The 24,338-nt window shown below is 36.9% G+C and overlaps 4 protein-coding genes across 7 annotated transcripts in view; 2 read left to right on the top strand and 2 right to left on the bottom strand.

Moving 5' to 3' along the window:
* Positions 1-3,205, top strand: part of LOC106529567 (interferon regulatory factor 2) — a 12,417-nt gene extending 9,212 nt beyond the window's left edge. The window contains exons 3-7 of the mRNA XM_014025034.1: positions 598-777; positions 874-1,044; positions 1,147-1,199; positions 1,376-1,466; positions 2,589-3,205. Coding sequence (XP_013880488.1) covers positions 598-777; positions 874-1,044; positions 1,147-1,199; positions 1,376-1,466; positions 2,589-2,707 — 614 coding nt within the window. The 3' untranslated portion in view covers positions 2,708-3,205. The remainder of the gene's footprint in view (positions 1-597; positions 778-873; positions 1,045-1,146; positions 1,200-1,375; positions 1,467-2,588) is intronic.
* Positions 3,206-6,632: 3,427 nt separating this feature from the next.
* Positions 6,633-18,018, bottom strand: cdc42se2 (CDC42 small effector 2). 4 transcript variants are annotated; one of them, XM_014025021.1, is made up of 5 exons: positions 17,929-18,018; positions 13,948-14,200; positions 11,226-11,321; positions 11,056-11,134; positions 6,633-8,308 (listed from the first exon to the last, which is right to left on the bottom strand). In XM_014025021.1, exons 2-4 carry the CDS (start codon positions 13,999-14,001, stop codon positions 11,060-11,062), a joined length of 225 nt encoding a protein of 74 aa, XP_013880475.1. In that variant the 5' UTR covers positions 14,002-14,200; positions 17,929-18,018; the 3' UTR covers positions 6,633-8,308; positions 11,056-11,059. The 4 variants fall into 4 exon arrangements, with proteins under 4 accessions (XP_013880475.1, XP_013880473.1, XP_013880476.1 ...); XM_014025019.1 differs by having other exon boundaries at positions 6,633-8,834; XM_014025022.1 differs by having other exon boundaries at positions 11,031-11,134.
* A 36-nt stretch (positions 18,019-18,054) lies between these two features.
* Positions 18,055-19,939, top strand: nip7 (NIP7 nucleolar pre-rRNA processing protein). Its single transcript, XM_014025017.1, has 5 exons — positions 18,055-18,196; positions 18,303-18,389; positions 18,466-18,604; positions 18,968-19,108; positions 19,770-19,939. Exons 1-5 carry the CDS (start codon positions 18,141-18,143, stop codon positions 19,887-19,889), a joined length of 543 nt encoding a protein of 180 aa, XP_013880471.1. The 5' UTR covers positions 18,055-18,140; the 3' UTR covers positions 19,890-19,939.
* Positions 19,940-20,134: 195 nt separating this feature from the next.
* terfa (telomeric repeat binding factor a) overlaps positions 20,135-24,338 on the bottom strand; it is a gene marked incomplete at its 5' end in the record, with an annotated part of 11,536 nt that continues 7,332 nt past the window's right edge. The window contains 7 exon segments of the mRNA XM_014025016.1: positions 20,135-20,687; positions 21,182-21,225; positions 21,313-21,395; positions 21,584-21,712; positions 21,807-21,929; positions 23,202-23,318; positions 23,444-23,932. Coding sequence (XP_013880470.1) covers positions 20,529-20,687; positions 21,182-21,225; positions 21,313-21,395; positions 21,584-21,712; positions 21,807-21,929; positions 23,202-23,318; positions 23,444-23,932 — 1,144 coding nt within the window.

Consider the following 24,338-nt stretch of genomic DNA (forward strand, 5'->3'; position numbering starts at 1 on the left):
ATATATACACACTTATTAATATTTATTCTTAATGGCAATTCTACAGTATTTGAGAGTAAGAAGTTGGATTATTTAAGTAAACAACCACCTAGTTTCACTTTTTGTGAATATACAAACCAAAAAAAAGGGTTATTCTGTTATGTTTGGTCACATTTTAAAAGAGCCACGTGTGGCCCCAGAGCTGCAGACTGCAGACACCTGTTCTAGAGGGATTAGATGTTCTTGTCTTTTGTTTTGTTAATAACATAGATATTTTTTGTTATATGAACTTATTCATGGGAAAATGGGCAGATGTAAGATTTTTTCTTCTCTCTGCTACCTTTCATTTCATTTTATTTGTGATTTTGATGCACGTATCTATATTTTTTCTCATTTTTCTTTTTATATTTTTCATTTTGTTGTATATTGTATATAAAATTGTTTGTTTTATTTTAAAGAAATGAATAAATTGAAATTGAATTGAAAACCTTTTGTACCAATAGTTTTTTTCCATTGATGTCCAAACGATGATGATTGAATCCAAATGATGCCTAAACAATCCAGGTACCTAAACATGTCTGATTCTGTAAGGTCTGTGTTTGTGTTCGTCCACTTTAGGTCGGTACCGTCCCGGCAAAGACAAGCCAGATCCCAAAACATGGAAGGCAAACTTCCGCTGCGCCCTGAACTCTCTGCCTGACATCTGCGAGCTGCGGGAGCACAGCCGCAAGAGGGGCAGCAACGCCTACAGGGTCTACAGGATGCTGCCCAGCTCTCAGAAAGGCCGACGTCGCAGAGGTAAGGAGCACGTCGAAACACCCGGAGGCGCGGGTGAGAAAAATCACTCGGCACAAACGTCAGTTGACGGCCCGGCTCTGCTCTGTCCTCCATCAGGCCTGCGCTTGCTCCGCGGTCCTCCAGAGAAGCAGACCAGTTTCCAAGGAAGCAGAAATGAGGACGTTTACGACACACATACCTGGCAGCCTACGTCACGACAGATTTCTGACCCACATTGTAAGGTGGAAACAAATGTTCAGCATACCTTTAACAGCACAGAGATGCATGGTGAGGAGGGGACTTTTTTAGATTTTAAGTTAAAGTGCTGCATTTTTGATCTGGTCTGAGCTCACCAGCTACTGACGGTTGATGGTTTTTGTTGTTTTGTAGGAATGTGGGAGTCCAAACCACAGGAACAGGAACACAGCGAGACTGTATACAAGGTAACGCCTTTAACGGACTAAATGCATTTTTCTGATCATTATCACTGAATCCTAAACAAAATAATGACGCGCAACATCTGCTTAGCAACTGTATGCATACTGGTGTTTTATTTTTACTTTTCTATAAAGGCTACACAGTTGTGTGTTGGGCTGACCTGGTGTTTTTAACCCCACAGCTAATTGACCATCTAAGTGGCTCTGACTTGTGGAACCAGACATGGGAGCAGAGAGGATGGAGGACACACACTCTGTGGGACCAGTCACACTGTAAGATATAATGTTTGCTCATCTTCGTTTGAGAGAGCAGCTCGTTGGCTTTTAAGTTTCAAGAGTCAAGATTTCACAAAACGAGCACTCCCCAACCTGGACTTTAGCTTTTGTACCCAAACACAAAAGATGAAAAAAGCAGATCTGAGTCCGTTCAGAAAGGTGTCACTGATTCAAAGTGCATTGACTTCAACTACAAGTGTGCTGTGGGGTTTTTACATCGAGGAAAAACAAACCGACACAATCAGCATCACACATTTAATGTGATTGTTTCTGAACCGCAGATGGAAACTGACACACCCTGAGTTAACCTACACTGGCACAGGAAGAACAGGTTTGCAGCGCACTGCTGTCAGGTGACAGTGCTGAACCTCGGTGCAGTTAAGATACAGAAACTAAAACGAATGTTAATAAAATGTTTGTTTTTTATAAGTTTAACTGAACCCTACTAATGCTGCTTCACTTTAACAGTTTAGCTATTGGGGGGGTTGACATTTGTGAACTTTATAGCAGCTTTATATCCTGTTATAATGTCATTCCCTCATCAAAAACTTACACAGTGTTGCTTTGACTCATCGTGTTTAAGAAATCCTTGAATTTCCCGTGGTAGCCAATTAGAGCTTTGCTTGTTTGTTTGTTTGTTTATTTATACAGAGACAATGCACAACATTTCATTAACCTTTTACAAGGAGAGACGCATGGTACCAGGTTAGAGCAAAGAATGCTAATTTCCACCTGCAGTCTCTGGACAGGTTGATGTGATCAAACATGTTCTAATAAACAATAACATCGAAAATGTGCTGAAGTGGGAGTGTCTGAAACGGTAGGAGGTTCTTAAATGATAAGGCACAGCATTTTATTTATTTGTAATTGACCAAATTTTTTTTCAAATTTTGATTTTATTTTGGTTGCATGTTTTGTTCTTTGTTATTTTGTGTTACAAATGAAATGAATAAATTTCTAAATAAAAATAAATAAACAAATAAATAAAATAACATGATGTAATGGTAACATTAATAACATTTTGTTTCTGTAAGTTAAATTGTTTTTGAAGAGCCTGCTTGGCGACAGCACCGATCCCACCGAATGTTGACTTAATTTGAATGTTTTTGTCCTTCCCAGGCACTGCTGATGAGAACCCCTACTCTGTACACACTGAGAACTACAGCGACCCGTTTGGTCCAAACTACACCAAAGACCTCTCTGACTGGTCCACACATCAGCAGCCACTGATGCCGTAGTTTTGTGGAAACTTTCATTTTCTAGTATTTAAAACTTGTTTTTGTTGAAGGCCGCCTCTGATTGAAACTCCCATGTCAGCATTTTTCCCCTCCTTCTGCTGAGCTGACTAACTGAAGGACAGAAAAAAAGAGGAAAAAGCCAGGAGGGCTGGAGAATATTGCTCTGTCAGTCAGCCTCGGTGCTGAGAAGGCGGCCATGAGGATCTGGTTCCAAGCCAAGCTTTCCTGCTGCTCACTGTGGGTCAGTGACTCAAACTCGTTCAAACGACACCAAGCTCACACTGCAGCTTTTGGAGGAAACAGATATCGTTTTGCCTGAGAGTGAATTGAGCCATTACTCTTTTTTTTGACTTTGTATTGATGTGTAGTGAAGATGCAACAAATTGAAACCCATGAAAATGAAGATATGTAATTATCTGTAGTTTTGTGCTTATTTCTGTAACATTTTATAACAAGTTCTTACCTTTGTCATGTTAAAATATTAAAATTTTCAATACACCTTGTCAAAGGTTATTGCATGTATACTGTATGTAGCACGAACAGGTTCTGTCACACTCAGATTCACTGCACATGTATTTAGTTTGTGTGAACATGTTACGGCTCTGAGTGTTAAATGACTCCTCTCACGGTCCACTTGTTTTGATGGTTTCCCCACGTAAATGAGACACTTACACCACAGGGAGCACTTTGAATTATCCACTGTCAGGCCTGCATGATGGAGAGGGCAAGGTTCACATCTACTTTGTGCTTTTAGGGAACACAGCAGATACTTCAAGAACATTTTTGTTTCTCATACAGGTTATTTTTTGCGTTGTGAGATACTCTAGAAATTGGACAAAATATATCATTTTATATTTCATACACTCTGTATGTAATGACAGATGAATTTTTTTATTTTATCCATTTCACCAAAAGAAATATTTAATATTTTCTGTGTTTTCCTGTGGAGTTACCCAGTGTTGTATAAAGTACCTCAAAGTGATACTTGAGTAAAAGTACAAGTATCTTATCATAAAAATACTTTAGTAAAAGTTAGTCTTCTGTAAAAATATTACTTGAGTAAAAGTCTTAAAGGAGCTGATATTTTTTGTACTTGAGAATCAAAAGTAATTTTCTGACACAAAATCTACTTGTTAAAAGTAAAAGTACTGAGTAAAAGTGAGCAGTTAGATTTTCCAAAATGACATTTGTTGGGAGGTGACTTCTCAAAAATATTTTTTCTAATGGTGTGCAGCTGTGATTGGTTGTGTAAATGGTAAATGGACTGTACTTATAAAGCACTTTTCTATCCATCAGGATACTCAAAGCTCTTCACACTACAATCTGTGTACAAGCAAATACAGTGTCAGAATGGTATATATTTATACTTCTCATCCAACCACAATTACATTCACTCTATCCAGGAGACACAATTTATCAGGATATAATTTTTTAAGTAATAACAACTCGAAATAAAACAGAAGTAATGACTTTCTACTTCTTACCTTTTTTTAAAATGTAGCGAGTAGAAAGCACAGATACAGCAGGTAAAATAAGTATTGAACACGTCACCATTTTTCTCAGTAAATATATTACTAGAGGTGCTAATGACATGAAATTTTCACCAGATGTYGGTAACAACCCAAGTGATCCATACATACAAAGAAATCAAACCATAAATGTCCAGAAATGAAGTTATTTGTAATAATGTGGAATGGCACAGGGAAAAAGTATTGAACACATGAAGAAAGGGAGGTGTAAAAAGACATGGAAAACCAAGACACCAGCTGAACTATCTCAGTAATTAGAAAGCAAACCTGCCCCTTGTCAGTGCAAATTCATATCAGCTGGTTCAGTCCCAAATGATGGCCAGGTATCACACAAGAACCATCTGATGATGGGTAAAAGTAAAGAGCTCTCTCAAGACCTTCACAACCTTATTGTTGCAAAGCATAATGATGGCATCGGTTACAGAAGAATGTCTAAACTTCTGAAGGTTCCAGTGAGCACTGTTGGGGCCATAATTCAGAAGTGGAAAGAACATCATTTCACCATAAACCGACCACGACCAGGTGCTCCTCACAAGATTTCTGACAGAGGAGTGAAAAGAATTATCAGAAGAGTTGTCCAAGAGCCAAGGACCACTTGTGGAGAGTTTCAGAAAGACCTGGAATTAGCAGGTACGTTTGTTTCAAAGAAAACAATAAGTAATGCACTGAACCACCATGGCCTGTATGCACGCTCACCACGCAAGACTCCACTGCTGAAGAAACAGCATGTTGAAGCTCCTTTAAAGTTTGCTGCACAACATTTAAACAAGCCTGTGTAATACTGGGAGAATATAGTCTGGTCAGATGAGACCAACATTGAACTGTTTGGATGCCAGAATACACATCATGTTAGGAGGTCAAATGGCACTGCACATCAGCCCAAAAACACCATACCAACAGTGAAGTTTGGAGGTGGGAACATCATGGTGTGGGGCTGTTTTTCAGCATATGGTACTGGCAAACTTCAAATGATTGAAGGAAGTATGAGTGGAAAAATGTACAGAGACATTCTTGATAAAAATCTGCTTCCATCTACCAGGATGATGAAGATGAAACGTGGCTGGACATTTCAGCAAGACAATGAGCCCAAACACAAAGCCAAGGAAACTCTCAGTTGGTTTCAGAGAAAGAAACTAAAGCTGCTGGAATGGCCCAGCCAATCACCTGACCTGAATCCAACAGAAAATCTATGGAAAGAACTAAAGATCAGAGTTCATAGAAGAGGTCCACGAAACCTTCAAGATTTGAAGACTGTTTGTGTGGAAGAATGGGCCAAAATCACACCTGAGCAATGCATGCCACTAGTTTCTCCATACAGGAGGTGTCTTGAAGCTGTCATTGACAACAAAGGCTTTTGTACAAAGTATTAGATAAATTTCAGTAAGTGTGTTCAATACTTTTTCCCTGTGCCATTCCACATTATTACAAATAACTTCATTTCTGGACATTTATGGTTTGATTTCTTTGTATGTATGGATCACTTGGGTTGTTACCAACATCTGGTGAAAATTTCATGTCATTAGCACCTCTAGTAATATATTTACTGAGAAAAATGGTGACGTGTTCAATTCTTATTTTACCCGCTGTAAATGTGTAAAAATGTAGAGTAAAAGTAAAAAGTGTGCTGAAAAAATTACACAAATAAAGTACCGATACCCAAAAATTCTACTTAAGTACAGTAACAAAGTATTTGCACTTAGTTGCTTTACAACTCTGGAGTTATCAATAGTTAACATCTTACCTGCAGTAGAAACTGTTCAGGGCCTCATCTGTTTGAATTTTCAGGAGGAAAGTTCTCATAGGAAGAATCTATAAAACCCTGTCATAATAAAGCCTCTTCAGACTCATTCAAATGTTTAACTATTCCTGCAATGATCAATCCAACACAATGTAATGTAAAACTTGTTGCACAACTGAATATATTAGGTAAAAAAAACTATCTGGAGCAAAATGTATGCTGTGAAAAAAAATCTTTTTTTTTTTACAAAATTACTTTTGTCAGATAAATATTTTGTTCATTTAGGATCAACAGGTCTTGTTCTGCAAAATACTGGTAATGAACCACGGTCTACACTACACTGTATTTAAGTAGCTGTCTAATGGAAAAGTGACAGCTGTGTAAAGGTTTAGAAAATACTTCTGACACGATTCACTGCCATATTTTGGAGATTAAAACATTTTAAACAGAAATCTAAATAACTGGCCTCAGATTAACTCGTTTCCAAATAAGATCATTTACATCTGATATTCCAAATAGTAATTCTCAGCAACTTCTATTGCAGATAAGATATTGATTACCAATAACTTTGCAAAACTCTACTTAATAAAATCTAAACAGTTCCTTTATTTTGCCAAAAAAGTTCAACTTATATGTGAGAAACCACACGACAATGCAGTTGGTCAGACAACATATAACATTTATTTATTTACTCTGAAAATGCAGAAAACCAAATGAACTTCCCTTTAAAGTGGGAACTACATGAAATTGTTGTTGGGGAATAAAAAAAATAGGTTAACTCTTCTTTCCCTATAATTTTATACAGACAAGCATAAAAAAAGAAAAAAGCATGAGTCTGAATACGGCATGGATTCTGTTTTTTTTTACAACACATTTACAGTGTCATCATAAAATAAGCCGTATGACAGGAATCCCAAAACAATGTCACATTCAATAAGCCCACTAGCGCAGCCTGCTGGTCATAAAGTATACTGCAATGCTAGTATGACAACCTACATCCAATACCAGGGAAAAACAAAAAAAATAAAATAGAGGTATACATGGATCTGTGTTTCGACAAGAGTAACTCGTCAGAAAACAGATCAATGTGCCAAACACTGAATTAACCTGAGCCAGCGTCAGTTTATTCAACGTCAGGGAATAAATGGACAATACAAGAAAGTTAAGGCTGTGAGTCAAAATCTAAACATGACGAGGTGTTTCTGAGGCTCAGTACCAACATCAAAACAAATTATTTCTTGTACCATAAATATATATATGTATATATACACTTTTAGCATGCTGTACCAATTACATTCAATACATTTTGTTGTGGAAATATTCAATCTTAAAATGTGCACATATGACACACAATCACATCTACGGTACAGAATCTAGGTCTGACAGTTTTTTAAGCTCTGATTTAAATTCTTGATGGATGCTGGTTTAGAGGTTTGAATGAAAAAAGAAAAATTAGTCCATAAAAGAGTCTCTGTCATAAAGGCAAAAGGCCCGGCCTGATCACAGACATAAATAACAACCAGCATAATTAAACTGTTGAATTTGTTTACTTTCCCCTCAATAGAGAAAACATATTTGTGCTTGAAGAGAGAAAAAAGTAAACAAGCAAGACAACAACAGAGGGGATAAATTTGTACCCAGGAGACAAGAGATTAATACTTTATGTAAATATGACAAAATGCTAACATGACATGAATCCATTGTTTAAACTAAACTTTACAAACCACTTCTTCAAAGATGGGTCATATTAAATGAACATTTAGCTTCTGTCAAGCGTGGCAGGTTAACTACGACAAACTGTAGGAGAGAAAAACCCTCATTGCTGTAACTGAGTAAACATGGGTTAGCGTGTCAAACAGCTGTAACTGGAAGGTGTGCTGGTGGAAGATATCATCAAGTATAAACCAGTAAGTGAATATATTTGTGAGTTCTACTATCTGTATCAAATCTAACCCATCTTTAGAGAAGAGTTTGCATTTGTGATCTGGTCGAGACAAGTTCCAATCATTGGTCAACAGTTGGTGCACAAGCCATTACACAACAACAACAACAAAAAAAAGCATAAAAAACAGGAGTGTTTTATAAAAAGCTAAGCTCTGAACTTGCAACATTATGCTTCTAAATCGCACAAGTAAAACAAATAATCACTACTTCTGAAGGCAACAAAAAGGAAGTTCATAGTTTAATAAAATTCTACACGGTTTGATCTGGATAAGATTAAAACAAAAACTTGCTGAAATCAATGAAAAAAATTTCTACGCCATGTGAGTGCATCATGTATGGTCCAGTGTATCCACTCATTTCAAGTTTCTTAGAAAACAGCATTCTTCAACCCTGAAAGCAATTAAGAGAATCATTATAATTCTCCGAATAAGATTTTATTTATTTTTTTTTGCGTTGCTACCTTTACCTGTTCTTTGATAAACCTCTGAGAATAAAGAATGAAACTAAATGTTCCAAATACCCAGTATGGCCCAGCCACCATGAGGTCCGTTAACAAATCACTAAATAAATTACAGGCAGCCAACAGGCTACAACAGCAAATGTTTGGGAAAAATATATTTTCCTCTTGCATACACACAAGCATACATCTGACTGAAATTATGAGCGCTCTAAATCCTCTTGTGTACTCTTTACAGTGCAACAATATGGCAGCAAATGGATAGCAGTGCTTTCATTAAAAAAAAAAGAATGGAAAATAAAATTATATACAACAAAATGAAAAAAGCAGTAGTTTCATCTTTTGGTCCTGTGTCCTTTACAGACAGAACTGCTTTTCAGCTGTTTTTTTTATTTTTTTTTTTGCTTTTCAAAAATGTTTCGTTATATCAACAACAGTAGTTTTCACAAGACTGAAGAGCTGTGGGAGAAAAAAACAAAAACAAATGTTAGAATTCTGAGTTGTACTGGCTGAAAATTTATCTTAAACCCAAAACCTGATCAGATTATTTTTTTTTTTAGTTTGTTTATTTCACTTTTTCAGACAGATAAAAGTGTGAAGAGCTGCCTCTTGGCCACAGAAAGCTGTTTTTGTTTTCTTTCCAAGCCTATTTCAGATTAGTTCACTCCCCCAAGTCCTGCAGGCTCTCAAATTAACAGACGTAACAGGAACCATGGCAACATTTAGTGGGAGTTTGCATCCTGGCCTGTTTAAAAAAAAAAAACAAGCCAGGATGCATCGTCAGTGAGAAGTAATGATAGCCTGAAGACAAAAAAAAAAGTCATGGCATAGCCTAATCAATCAGGAAAAATACAATAAATATTAAATGAACTGCAGCTCCAGATAATCTGAAGTTGTCAGCAAAACAAAGCTCATCGATAGGAAAAGGCTCATAGGTTCACAGGGACAGAGCTCACCCCAGTAAAACATGACCATATACAGTAGAAACATGCCAGAGTTTCCTCTCAAAGCCACACAAAAACCAGCTCACTGCAGGATTGCAAGCACAGTTTGTCAGCAGAGACAACACAAACTTTCAGCCATTCATGTTGGCTGTCGTCACTCTAAAACTGATATTTATTTTTAAAGCTAGAGGCCAGACGCAATATATTCATAAACTCAACGAGGTACTGCTGGTTTAAAGATATGGATTTAACAAACAATATGACAGAAGAAAGAAATACACACTCATTACAAATAACCTGATTCAATACTGAAAGTTGCTCATCAGGAACGCTGCACTGCTTTGATAAATCACACTTTGAATGACCACAACCTTGTTTTGCTGCATGCAGATTTTTGCAAAAAACTATCATTATGTTTTTCTAAAACAAACTAAAATGTATCTAAGCTGGGTCAGAATGGCTTTAAAAGGAGATTTTGGACATCTTGAAGTGAGTTCAGAGGGAAAGTTCTGAATAGTTAGTATTGTGCCAGAAAAGTCTGTAGAAATAAGTTCATATTGACATTTAACCAGCTTACAGTTATTCACACAAATTAGATTCCTGACGTCTTAAAATGATTACAATCTGAAATATTTTATATCGGTTCATACAAATAATCTTTCATGGCTATTACCAATTTTGCACAGAGGAACTGAAATATGTGACCCGTCACATCGAAACGAGGATCAAGTCTAAAAGTTGTATGTGGAGAAATAGACAGTGTTTTGATTAAAACGCTTGCAAAAATTACATTTTGTCAAAATATAACAAAGAAATGTGTTATCAATGTATTATTTCAATGAATGGTCTGAAATATTATCCTAAAAATTATTTTTCAAGCCCTTTTTTGAGCATTAGCAACCAAAAACCCAATTTTGAGGAAAAACGCCTTAAAATGTTGACATTTTCCCTGTGAGCTATCAGAGCTTTTGTTTCTTTCCAGCTGGGAAATCTCAATATTCAAAAACTATTTGAGGTTTCTTTTTTTCAAATGACAGAAAAAAATCCTCAATAAAATTACATAAAATTAGGATTTAGACCAAATATTTATGTATTATTGTAACCAATAAGACAAATTAAATATTATCTCTAGATCTACTAATGATATCAGGATGATCTAAGTATCAAAATGTAGCTTTTAAAGCCAAGAATCTGAAAATGTAATTAGGTCATTTTGACCAAATTTGACTTAATCCTCATTTCGATGTGATGGGTCACATGTTAGGTAATGAACAAAGTTTCTGTAAAACATCCAAGTCTCTGAAGAGAGCAGCAGCAACATGTGAGGCAGCTGGACTACTGGCTGACAACATCCTGAGTGGACAAAAATGTATTTTCAGAATTTAAAATACATATTTGTTGACCGTTTAGATTTGGGAAAATTTGTTTTCAGACTCTACGTTAAAAGGTTCCACTGTGTTTAATTATTCCATCAGAAATATAATATATTATGTAAATAACCATATGATGCACAATTGATGGCAAAATAAAAGCCTTTTAACTCTCTAACCTGGTCAGATTTAAACTAATTCTCCAAACTGAAAGAATTCAAACAGCTTTCTACAACATGTCAGATATGATGAGTTCATAACTTTCACACAGACCCATATTTCAAAATGTCTAAAACTATTCCTTTAGGACCGAGACAATAAGGTTGTTAGATATCGTTTACCTCCAAGGATTGCTCTGTCTCTCACCTCGTTACAACTGTGAGCCTTCTGAACCTCCATGTGAGTAACCTCCTTTAGATTTCATCTGAGCCTGAACAAGGTCCACCTACAGAAAGGATGTAAACATTATTTGATTGGAAAACCCACATTTCTGCATTTAGATGCTTGAAGTTTCTGAAAAGTGGATGAAAACCTACTGCTGCTAATCCCATGTCCCCAGAGCCTACATGTGTGGTGTGAACAAAGTTTGTTGGCTCCCCGATCATGGAGCGGTCAATTCGTCGTCGTCGTTTCTAAGAAAAAGAAAAAGAAAACAGACGTTTTAGGCTGCTACTCCTATAGTCATCTCATCATCACTTCAACTGCTGATGAAAGCTTATAAACCTATTAGCACTTCTCCATTTAAAAATTTGCCCTGCATGTTCACAGCAGTAATCCCCAGCTTCAGAATTTACAACTAAACAAGTAAAACCATTCGATGGCATGTCAAATAAGTTTATACTGAATGTACTACAATGTCAGAAAAGATGAAGGAAAAGCCTACAGGACTGATTCACCACTAACTCAAAAACACATCGCTTTCTGAACTTCCTTATAGAGTTCAAGTGACACCACGGCTGACATTTAGAAATGTTTTTATTTAATCTCTTGCATAAACTGACTGATCAGTGATCAGTACATTAACGTGTAGCTCAGAGTTTGCTGGTTTTAAAGTAAACAACAACAATCTCCAAAACCAAAAGCAGGAGTGGTGGGAACTGTTATAGAACAGGGGTCAGTTAGCTTTTTGAGACTGAGTTACTTCAGGGGTACTGAGTAACACAACGGGCTACTTGTTTGATACAAACATGAATTTGAATCACCTTTAATTATAATAATACATTTACATATATGTGAATAATTGTCTGATTACATCCTAATGTAATCAGGCAGTCAAATGATAACCATCAATAATAATTTACAGATTTGATAAATTATTAATTATTAATAACAGTTTGAGTCTCTTTTGGAGATCTTGTGTGAGACTGTAGCTGTGACTGGGGGTGTGGACAGCTCTTTGTCTCTTTGTGTCCCCGATGGACCGGAGACCCGTCTAGGTGTTCCCTGCCTTCACCCAAAGTCAGCTGGGACAGGCTCCACCCCCCACCCGACCCCGATTAGGAACAGGGAGGACATACTGTAATGGACAGATGATTTCTTTTTATGGCAGGAAGCAGACATTTATTTATAAAACATTATGTGAAATTCTGTAATTTCTTTTTATATACTGTATATATAGCGCAGAGACGTTCTTTTTCATCACATGTGCAACATATGTCACATTGTTCAGCCAGGATTAGATTAAGAAACATAACTGAATAGTCTAATTCTTCACATAAAACAAGAATTGTGTTGTCCTTGGTGTTTGTTAGACATGACAAATGGATATCATTTTGCATCCTGTTATCTGTTCTATGAACTGATCTCCATGATTTTCAACGGTACAGAGAGCAGAACTGGATTAAAAAAAATACTCACTTTTACAGAACGAAGAACAAGTTAAAAGCCACGTGAAAATCACATTTTAGTATTTTGATGATTTTCGAACCCTGATTATATTCTATATTTGTCAGTTGTAACACAGAGCTGGAAACTCATTTTTGGGCTAACATCAGTTAAAATAAACAGTGGCAGATACGTGTGAGTAAACAATTTTAACAGGATGCAGAAGTAAGATAGTTTTACTGACGGTCCGGTCCCATATGGCTTGGTGTCTAATCCCCCTTGTGGTCTGGTGCACTTCTGCTTTGTGGAGTGAGTTTAAAGAGTTTCTTCCTTGCAGATGTTTTGTTTTTTAGTGTAAGTTTAGTGTAAAGTTTTGATGGTTGTATGTTTTAGCTTCTGTTTATCTTAAGTGATTGTGACAGTGTTTTTCTGTTGCCTTTTTTATTCATTCACGTGTTTGCAGCACACTTAGCCATTTTCATGTGTCAGCCACCATAAAACCCATTTAAGACAAGACATTGTGCAATAGAAGAAAACACTTTTCAGCTTATAGTATGAATTGGAAATCACACAAATAATATAAAAGTAAAAATAGCTAGATCAATTGCAGTATTGTATAAAGCTCGAGTTATTTAATGACAAATCCCTATATATGTTGTATAATGCAATAATAGTTCCACACCTCATATATTGTATTGAAAGATGGGGAAAAGCATGTAAAACGATAACAAACCCCATTTTTATTTTGCAGAAAAGAGCAATAAGAGTTATTACTAGAAAACACTACAGTCACCCATCAAATATATTGTTTTGTTAATTGGAATTATTAAAACTTCATGAGTTGGTTGATTACAGTATTCTACAGCTTATGTTTAAGGCTCATAAAAACATGCTACTTTTGAATATACAGTTAAATTTTGTTAAAAGAGAAAGCTCTTATAATTTAAAGAGAAATGAAATATTTGTGAAGCACAGATTTCGAACAGGTTTGAGGGATCGTTGATACAGGGAGTGAAACTGTGGAATGATCTGGAGAGTGATGTTAGAAAAGCTGGATCATTGTTTGTGTTTAAAAGAATGATTAAACTTGGTTTATTGAACAAATATAAATTAAAATAAGGGGTATTTATGTAAGTTTTATTTGTTGTTTCTGTTTTGTTGTATTTTTGTAACTAGAAGATTATTAATATTTCTTCTTTTTTTCTTTGTAAAAAGGGGCAGATTTTATATGATTTTTTCTCCGTTCTGCTGCCTTTCATTTTATTTTGTGATATAAGTTTTGTATTTTCTGTAATGTAAACTTTTTTGTTTTAAATGAATGAATAAATGAATAAATAAATCCATACTCCTCTTGAAATCATGGATGTTTACAGTATAAACATGAAACAAGGAAGCTTTACTAAAGTTTCGGTAAATCAGTGATCCCATACTCACTGGCTGTGGCTGCTCTGCAATGCAGCAGCTGAAACAAACCCAGAACTCAGTCATTCTGAGGCAGACGAAGAAGCCACAACGGTTTCCTTTCTCAGCTCAGACGTCTCTCTGCGTCCGTCTTCCTGTTCAGAGCTGCCAGAGTCACGAACACGCACCGGAAACTGCTGACAGGCGGGCCACTGGCTTCTCAGCGGTAAACTGTCGGCACAAGAGCTGTTCCACAAATAACGGGCAGCACACACCTGACGATACCCTGAGGAAGAAGGCAAAACTCTTAGTTTAACATTGACATTACTACAAATACAAAATGAGAACTTGTGAGTACTTTTGCAACAGATAATAGCTAACTAGTATATATCACACAGGAAGAAGAAAAATAAACACACCTATTGTCTGTAACCTATTTCTCAAGATGCCTTCGTTTGCATTGTAGACACCCATTCAAATGAACAACTCCCAGGAATTAAAATGATCTAACAGGCCTATCTAATAGGGTAAACAGAAACTGAAAATTTATGAAGACAATTACACAAAGTGAATTTGAATGACTTTGTTAGCATCATCTGCACATGCTGTTTTAGGTGACTACAACATACCCTTCAAGGTACATGTGTGAATATTAATTTTGGACTCCTATCCCACCAATTTTTTTTTGGGATTATCAAAAGTCTGGGAGAAAATTAGGTACATCAAGCACAAATGCAAGTGCGATTTTTATTACTTTTATAAATTATAAAACTGTAGAACATAAAAAAAACTCAAAAAGGTAGTCAAAAAATAAAAAAAGTGTGTTTTACAAATGTTGAACCTTCACATTTTCAGCTTCGGAGATGTGAAATACCTCAGATTATAACAAAGCCTGCTCACCCTCAAGCTGTTTCAGTGATACCAGAAAAATGCATAAGAAAAAAAAAACAGTTTAAGAAAATCAAAGAACGCACTGGTTTGTCCTGAGAGTGGTCAAACACAGTTTCAGGTGGTTAATAATATGTCGCACCACAAGATATGCGCCTGTCAAGATATTTTTGCACCTTGTAAAATTAACATTAAATGCTTAGTTTTGCCTGGCAGTCACAAACCACCCACACCCTCTTTTGCATGTGACTAACCTGTTTGTCCATGTGGAGGCAGTGCTTATAAGGCTCTGAGTTTCACCTGAAACTCATCAGACTGAAGAAGTCTCTTGGAGGAGAGACGAAACGTTTCACTAAAGAAGAACCCATCCAGAGGGCCTACTTATTTTTTCTTTTTGATTTTTTCTACCTGGATTACTGAGATGCATCAGGACAGCCCATCCTATGTTTTATAAAAAGGGGAAAGGCTGCAACTTCATTTGTAGGAAGTTTCAAAAACATTCTACAGATTATTTTTTAGTCGTGATTAGGGGTGTAAGAAAATATCGATACACTGAAATATCGCGATATTTCATTTCATGATACTGTATCGATATTCTAAAGCACTGTATCGATTTTTTATTAAGGTTTAAAATGTCAACTTTCCTGCCAGCCGTTCATTTTTATGTTGTAGTTCAGCCTCTGACCACTAGTTGGCAGCAGTGAGCCAGCCATTTGGCTCCTCTACCTCTTGAGGTAGAGGCTATTAAGTGTTGGGTGACCATATTGTAAATTAATATTAAAAACTAAAAGCTGCAAAAAATATATTTTCTAACTATTTAGTGGCAAATTTAGTCTAATAATTGAAAACAAGGATGAAATAATAAATATGAAACAAATAAAATAAAATACATACAAAGCAGAACACAGCTAAATGTATCAAAAGTATGTCTCTGTAATATTAGAATTTTCTGAGACAATGAATTTTGGTTTTTCATTTTTTTTCCCAGTAAAAGGTTTTTATTTAACAGAATTTTTGGACAAAAAAATCGCAATATATCGCCTTGCTTACAGTATTGCAATATATCAGGATATATCGTATCGTGACCCCTCTGTTATGATATGTATCGTATCACCAAATTCTTGCCAATACACAGCCCTAGTCGTGATTACACTGAAACCACTTATTAAGGTCCTGTCTCATTAATATTTTAGACAACTTGTGAAAAACCTGTCCAACATTAAAGATGTCTAAGAGGAAGATGGAATCAAAATAATCTACTGGAAGCCTCTTTGGATCTTTACACACTGTAATGCTAACAATTAGATCAAATATATAGCTGATTTGAGTAAAATCTTCACAAGTTGGCATAAGTTGTCTAAAACAGAGGTTCTCAAACTGGGGTCCCAGGACCCCAAGGGGTCCGTGAGAGGTATCTTGGGGGTTCTCAAAAAATTTCACTAAATTGTTTTTGGTCTTTACTTTTAAAAATGCATGGAGAACAATGAACTAATAAAACAAACATAATAGACTAAATAAAAATATAAATGTTAGCCATCACATTGAAACGAGGATTAAGTCCAAAAGTGGGATGTGGAGAAATACAGGTATAAGGTTTTGATTTAACTGTTTGCAAGAATTGCATTATGCCAAAATATAATAAATTAATGCCTTACCAATGAATCATTTGAATGAACTGTCTGAAATATGATACTAAAAACATTTTTGAAGCATTTGTTTGAGCAGTAGCAACAAAAAACCTGATTTTGAATTTTTCCCTGTGAGCTAACAATGACTTTGTTTCTTTCCAACTGGGAAATCTTAATATACAAATAATATTTGAGGTTTATTCTTTATATTAAAATAAAAAATACCCAATAAATTGACATAAAATTAGGATTCAGACCAAACATCATAACCATCAAGACAAATTCTCTGGATAAACTGATGATATCAGAATGATCCAGGTATCAAAATTTAGCTTTTAAAGCAGGAATCTGAAAATGTAATGAGGTCATTTTGACCAAATTTGACTTAATCCTCATGTCGATATGATGGGTCACATATTCCCTTGGAATTTAGGGGTTGAAATGATAATAAATTATCTTTTAAAACAGCATCGGGGTTTATGAGGGGGTCCCTGGAATTTGTTTCGCCATTGTAAGGGGCCCCCGAACCAAAAGGTTTGAGAACCCCAGGTCTAAAACATTATAGTGTGACAGGGCCTTTAGGGAGCTGAAGTAAGACCTTTTTTTTATTTTAAAAGTCACGTGGCCATGTGTACAGGTGATATGTTGATAAACAAGTTTTACTGAACATAAGGAATACATAGTAATTCATAATATTAGCACATACACCACATTATTTATTTATTGTTTTGAAAATCTATTTAAACATTAGTCTGATCACATCATTTAAGATGCTTATTTTATACGTAGAGGTCTGTCACAGCATTTACAAACGAGATCAGACATTTCACTAAACAAGTAGTGATATAAGGATCAAATGTTGCCCCAGATGCAAAGTGTTTGCTGACAAAGTAGCTCTTCCCAGTTTGTGTTCCTGACTCTGCAGCTGACATTGAACCGACTACCCTGAGCTACAGAAGGACCCCACAGCGGTGTCAACTGGCTGAGAACAAGCACAGAAATGTTCACTTCACCGACAAGTAAAAACCTTAAAAAAGGATTAGTGTCACTACCTCTAAACTTAGATTACAAGGTGACTGGTATTTACAAACAAGGGTTATATAACTTCATTCTGTTGCGGCAAAGGCTAGCGTCTTCTTAAAAATCAGAACTCGCAGCAGCTTTTGATTAACATTACATTTATTCATTTTCATTTATTCCGTAGTGTGAGGCTTACATAAATAAATACACATACTTGCCTACAGAGAACCAGCGTTAGGTCTGTCAGGTTACTACAGTTAGCTCGAAGGCTAACCTCGTTAGCAACCGCAGGTCTGAGGGTTTTCCTCACTGACAGCTAGCCGACCAAGCTAACAGAATCCGCTTCCGAGCTCAAAGACCCCAATGTTTAACAAAGATAACACGTAAAACAGGTGGACGCGCGGAAAACTGTGGCTAATTGAGCAGTAAACATTTTTTTTCGTGTGTTTCAGTAGATATTTTAAGAGAATAAACTTACCAAAAGGTAGCCGGGAGGGAAACGTACACGGTCGACTGAAGACTGAAAAAAATTGCCCCGTAAAAAAAAAAAATCAGGAACTGAACCGACTCGTTACGTCGAGCAACTTCCGGTTTCGACAGCGACGACTTCCGCTTAGGTCCACGTTTTTACCATTCCCGGGCAGTAAAACTTTACTAAGCTGTTAAAAAGAAGAATTTTAAATCCTAAACATGAGACCATTAACAGAGGATGAAACGAAAATAATGTTTGAGAAGCTGTCGAAGTAGTAAGTGATCCTAAATTGATATTATTGCCCCGAAAAGGCCCAAAGTTAAACGGTATTAGCATGTGTGCTAGGCTGTGTAAGATCCCATGTATCTTTCTCTTTAAAGCATTGGTGAAAACATAAAGCTTCTCGTGGACCGACCTGACGGAACCTACTGCTTCAGGCTTCACCAGGACCGTGTTTATTATATGAGGTATTATTACAGTTATTAAAATATTTGTATGGGGTTATTATCTTGAAGCTCATTCAGCATTATTTTCTCTCCACAGTGATAAAATCCTGAAGTTGGCCACAAACTTCTCCCGGGATAAGCTAATTTCAGTAGGTACTTGCTTTGGGAAATTTACAAAAACCAAGAAGTTTCGCCTGCACATCACAGCTCTGGATTTCTTGGCGCCCTATGCAAAGGTATGTATGATGTATTTTTGCACAATAACAACAATCCCTCTCCTCTGGACTTGTGTCTCCACAATAACTGCTGCATCACTGGATCATCTGCAGATTAATGTGTTGTTTTTGTTAAGTTCTAACAATTTATCACATTTTAACACTTAAATGTTTATATGCAGAAACACAAGTTAATGTCAGTGACAAGCAGGCTTGAAGTATGGAAAATTTCAATGAATTGTAAATAGACAAAACTTTTAAGGAATACATGAAGACTTTTGATTTATAAACAAACGCCCTCTGTCCTGCTATACAACTTTTAAATGTATGCCTTTGCATTATAATCCTGCATGTATAAATAACTTGGAACTGTCATGTCTTTAGTTCAAGGTGTGGGTGAAACCTGGAGCAGAGCAGTCTTTCCTGTATGGAAACCATGTGCTAAAATCTGGCCTTGGCCGTATTACAGAGAATACCATGCAATATCAAGGGGTGGTAGTTTACTCCATGGCTGATGTACCTTTGGTAAGTAACAGACATTAGCATGTGGACTGTATTTTATTTAAGTTTAATGTATTTATTGTCATCCTTGCTACTTACCAAAACAAGAAAAGGAAGAGTTTAGGAATATAGGGCAAGACTGCTTCCCATGTTCTAGATAAGTCATTTATAACCCTGAAGAATAGACAGGTTTAATTAGGGTTTGTCAAGAAACTACTTTAAGTCAGACCAGTTCAGTGACAGCATTCTTTAGACAGATGAAGAAAGATCCGCCTGTACCAGAAAGACAGGAAAAGCCAGTGCCATTAGGACCGCATGGCTTCTGATAGAAACGACATGTTTATTGGTTTTTGTAACAGAAATAACCAAAGTAATGAACTCAAGTGTTTAGGGACATGCTGTCTGATTAGTGCTGGTAAGATGGAGAGCGCTCCACAGTACGTGGAAAAGCCTTCTGCCAAAAGCAACTTAAGATTGTTGTAGTAAAAACTGAGAAACCATCACGTTAGAGCATGTGTCAAACTTAAGACCCGTAGGCCAAATCTGGCCCTTGTTACGATTTTATCTACTTTTGTGTGCATTTAGAAAAATGTACACTTGTCTACTTAAAAAAAAACATGTTTCTACAAAGAAAAAAAGATTGCAAGAGGAGCTATGAATATTTGGTCTTGTTTTTTCCCCTCAGGGGTTTGGAGTGGCGGCCAAGTCAACCCAGGAGTGTCGGCGTGTGGATCCCATGTCCATCGTGGTGTTCCACCAGGCTGATGTGGGCGAGTTCATAAGGAATGAGGACACTCTGACATAAAGCTACTCCATGGACAGTTTTTTTTTAAATAAATTCACACCAAGAACTGATTTTTGCAGCTGTTCAGTTTGTCCACCCAGCTTCTCAATTTAGTGGCTGATGTGAATCACCACCTGGTCTAAACCGTCGCTGTTAGAATGTGAGTCTCAGGATTGAAATAATTAGGTAAACTTTACCTCGGGAACATTTAGAGCCCAATGACCCACCATTTTTATTTTTGTATCAAACATTGTCTAAACGAAGGGTGTGTTAAATCCAATCTTTTTATTTTTTTGTGATTAGAAACTACATTTTGAACAGTTTTTTATTTATTTAGCAGATAGTACAATGCTTATAAATCAACATAAATCCCTGTATTTTGAAACATGCCATACTGATACAAAGTTTCTACAGTCATCAAAAGTTTGTGCATGTTTGGATTTTGGATAAGAACAGGGTACAAAGCTAGAATGAAAGAAAAACAATGTTAGTTTTTTTTCCAGTACACTTTCTGAAAAATAAATCTGAATAGTAAAGTCTGCTCAGCTTTGATGAAATGCTTTTCTTTTTCTATTTAACTAAATGGAAACCCTGCTTTACATAATGTACAGAAAGGACCAAATTAAACAAAAGCTGTCAGCTTCATGTAAACAAAACAACTTAAACCATTTTCAACTTTTTCATTGTTCTCCATCGATCCTTTAGGTTGATGTTTGTTCGATTTTCGAAGGAGTAATATGATAGGATCTTGCTCCAGTTTCCCTCTCCAAACCTGTTCACCCCTTCTATTAAATTATCTGTCTCGCTGTCAGTCCACATCTGTAAAAACAGAAAAATAAAAGGTCTGTTAGCTTTTTACTGCTCTGAAAACTCAAAGTCATAGCAATTTACTGTAATGATGTAATAGTTTTCTGATGCAAAGGACTACAGAAATTTGCCTCTGCAGTGCCTTCATTGACTATATGACAGAGTTGAGCTTAGGTTGTCAAGCTTCATTGGCTACTCCAGCGCAAAAACACCTCTACACTATCACCAGGCTATAATAATTATGGTTTTTATTAAGGTAGTCAAAGTACAGAGTTGGTAACCTAATTTATCATGAAATTACATAATTTAACTGAATTTGTATGTTTACTAGCAAACCAACCACCACATAACCATGTGGGAGCATTTTGATTTATGCCACTTAATGAGAAGTCACTTTTTACACAGAAACCTAACAAACAAGGTAGATAAACGGGTACAGGTGGACTCTTTTTCCTCTTTAAACATCTGTCCACTGCAAAAGCCAGGACTTGTCACTTTCTGCTTACCCTCTTCCTGCTTTGTGTATTTGAGGTGGTGCTCTTATTTAACCCTTTGAGATAAAAAGAAAAAAGTTCAGATTAGCATGTTTACAACAAAACGCTAGAACCATTAAATGTATTTATCGACGAGTCATTACTGGAATTCTTTGCAAAGTTGAACTCTGAGTCATCGTCGCTCCACGTGTCTTTACTCTCCACTGCTTTTCTGACATGATCTTTCCTGTAAACACATAAAGTGTCTCATACAGTACAGTGTTTTACTGAGAAAAACGCTACATTTAAATAAAAATGTGCTGATTTATGATTAAGATAAAGTGCACCTCATAAATTTATTCTGAGACATATGTAAATTTAAAGCAAGATAAAAAATAATTTGCAACAGTCCAATAACTGCTGTTTTTTTCTCACCATTTGGAAATGGGCTGCATGACTATGCGTGGAGTGGAGCTCTTAGAAACGGGGGGACGTGAGGACACAGTGGGCGAGCTGTCCAAAGAAGAGTCTGAGATAGTACAGTCTTCAATGTCACCTGAATTGCTGAGTAGAGCAGAAGTACAAGTTAGTCATGTTTATAACCAAATCACCATTTAAGATAATGAGATCAAAGGAATATAATCTGTGTCCTATTTACACTTTCTTGCTTGGAGGAGGGGACAGTGATTCGGGTGGTCTCTGTGTTGGGGTTTTGGCGGGGGTCGACTGCGCCTGTGGCTCGTCCTCACGTTCTGATGAGTCTTTTGACTTGTTGAGTTTTCTAGATGAGTGTAAAGCAAATCATTACTCTGAAAAATTTCTGACTGAAAGTTTGAACTGAATCAAACTGACTGATCATTGTCACTGAAAAGATTCAGTTGCATAAACTTCTCATTTAACAAAAGTGCTATTTGCTGCTAAAAAACAGACTCATTTCTACCTAAAAAAAGAAAATTAGTCCATTGGACTGGGCAGTCGCTCTCCCAAATTTTTACCTGCTCTCTTATTAAATGCTACAAGCAAGTCAAAGATGGTCAATATTTTTAGACGTTAAGGTGTATCTTACCCCCCTGTGAAAAGATAACTCCGCCCCAAGGCGAAATTTGAAAAATGCATCAAAGTGGGTAGGGGAGGGGGTGTGGGTGGGGAACGGGGGGTTAGAGAGCGGAGGTGTGGCCAGGACGAGAGAACGTGACAGCTAGCATAACTGATGCTACATGGAGAGTGACCACAGTATGGGACAGAGGAGGAGGAGCGCTCCGATAGCCGGACAGAAAAAAAAAACATACAGCTACAGCTGCTCACAAGAAAACTAGTTTAAATCAGGAATAAAAGTGTTGGGTCTTGTTTGACTGAAGTTCGGTCCGGTTCCATGTCAACCTCTTTGGAGGTTTACCTGTATAAAGAGCCCTAAAAATCCATAAATTTCGCAAAAAAATCCTTGCAACTCGCTGTGCAGGACGTACTGCTGGTGTGTGTGTGTGTGTGTGTGTGTGTGTGGAGAGAGAAGGAGAGAGAGAGAGCAGCGCAGCAGTCAGCTCTCCCCACCCGAGGCTGAAGGTCAACAGACGATCATGCTAAGCTTGCTAACTGTTCCACCCTCTGACTGCTGCAGGGGCGTGTCTTAGAGAGAGGCTTTTATACCAGAACACAGCYGCAGTGACGAAACCGTGGAGAAGACACGTCACAGAGGAGAGCCGTTAACCAATATGCAAATTAGCCTGCAGTACCACTGCTCTACCCATATGAGCAGCAAAAACACGTTTTTAGACCAAATATTACAGATTTGAACAAATACGCATAAAAACATCAAAATTAGCACAGAAACAGTACTATATAACATTTTAGACACATTCTAGACAGTTTATCAGCTAAAAAAAGTTAATTTTGGGGTAAGTTACTCTTCAAACATGTTGAGCTGTTCTGAACACAAACATTAATTTAGCTGCAAACATTTATCAGTTTTGTAAAAGAAACATATTTTAGAAGCCATTTGAAATGGGTAAATATTTTAAAATTGCATCTTTAGGTGAACTGCACTGACTGGACTTACCTGCTGAATGACTGGTTGGAGCCGTCATGGAGGTCCTCGTCATTCACTTCTTTGTTTCTGTCTGAATCCGAGTCTTTATCGTTCTCAGCGGAGCACACCGCCACAACACTTGAAGTTCTGTTTGACAATGCAGCACCACATACAGAAAACACAAAATAGTGAACAGAATTATAAAATATGACAGCTGAAGGCAGAAAAATATACACATTTATTTTTGTTTGTTTCTGTGGTGTAGAACTTACCTGTTCAATCTAGTGCTCCGTCTGGGTGTGATCACTTCTTTGTCTGTGACTGGGAACTGTGCGTCTTTTGTTTTGCTCCCACTGGAAACAGTTTGTGGTTGCTGTTTTGTTCCCTCTTCAGTTTCTAATTCCTCAGCAGCTGTTATACACTGGGAGCTTGGCTGGCTGTCTGGCTCAGCCAACAGCCTCGGCACGGTGTACGCCGACAGAGAACCTGCCTGTGTTTGAGGATCCTTATCTGCCTGTGGAGGCTGGTCTGCTGGGGAAGCTTCCATGGGACTGCACGAGTCTCTCTGAATTAACACGTCCAGTTCCGAGTTCAGAATTGTGCCCCTCATGGGATCAGGTGTGAGCTGTAGACAAATCTCATGTTCTTGCGCCTCTGTGTCCACCTCTCGCGTCAACTGATCAAATGTTATTTGACATGGACCTTCAGCCAGGGCATTGAAGGCCATTTCAAGTCTGATTCTCTGGATAGGTGAAGGTTTTCTGAAAAAGAAGAGAGACAAACACACAAAGAAAAAAGGGGCAAAATATAAACAAAACTGATTGGTGCCCGGAAAAATTACCCCGACCATGCAAATGCACAGTCAGTTTGCAAGATCACGTTTTCTTCCTTTCTAAAGACAAGACTGAAATAAAATAAAGTATTGATAAAATAAAACGAAAACCTTCTCCAGATTATAATTTGGTTAAAAGGAATTAATGGTGGATATTGTGGTGTTAATAAATCTAACAGATTCTGGACTGTATATTTGTAATTCTTCCCGATATTTAAACTGGTTTTTATTAGGACAAGAATCCCTCAGTAGCTGCATTTCCATTGCAAATGTGCGCAAAACTGTCGATATTCTTTTAATGTTGAAAAAACACAGTTTTGCAACTGCAGTGTTTC

This window comes from Austrofundulus limnaeus, unplaced genomic scaffold (assembly GCF_001266775.1).
Source record: "Austrofundulus limnaeus strain Quisiro unplaced genomic scaffold, Austrofundulus_limnaeus-1.0 Scaffold452, whole genome shotgun sequence".
Classification (NCBI taxonomy): domain Eukaryota; kingdom Metazoa; phylum Chordata; class Actinopteri; order Cyprinodontiformes; family Rivulidae; genus Austrofundulus; species Austrofundulus limnaeus.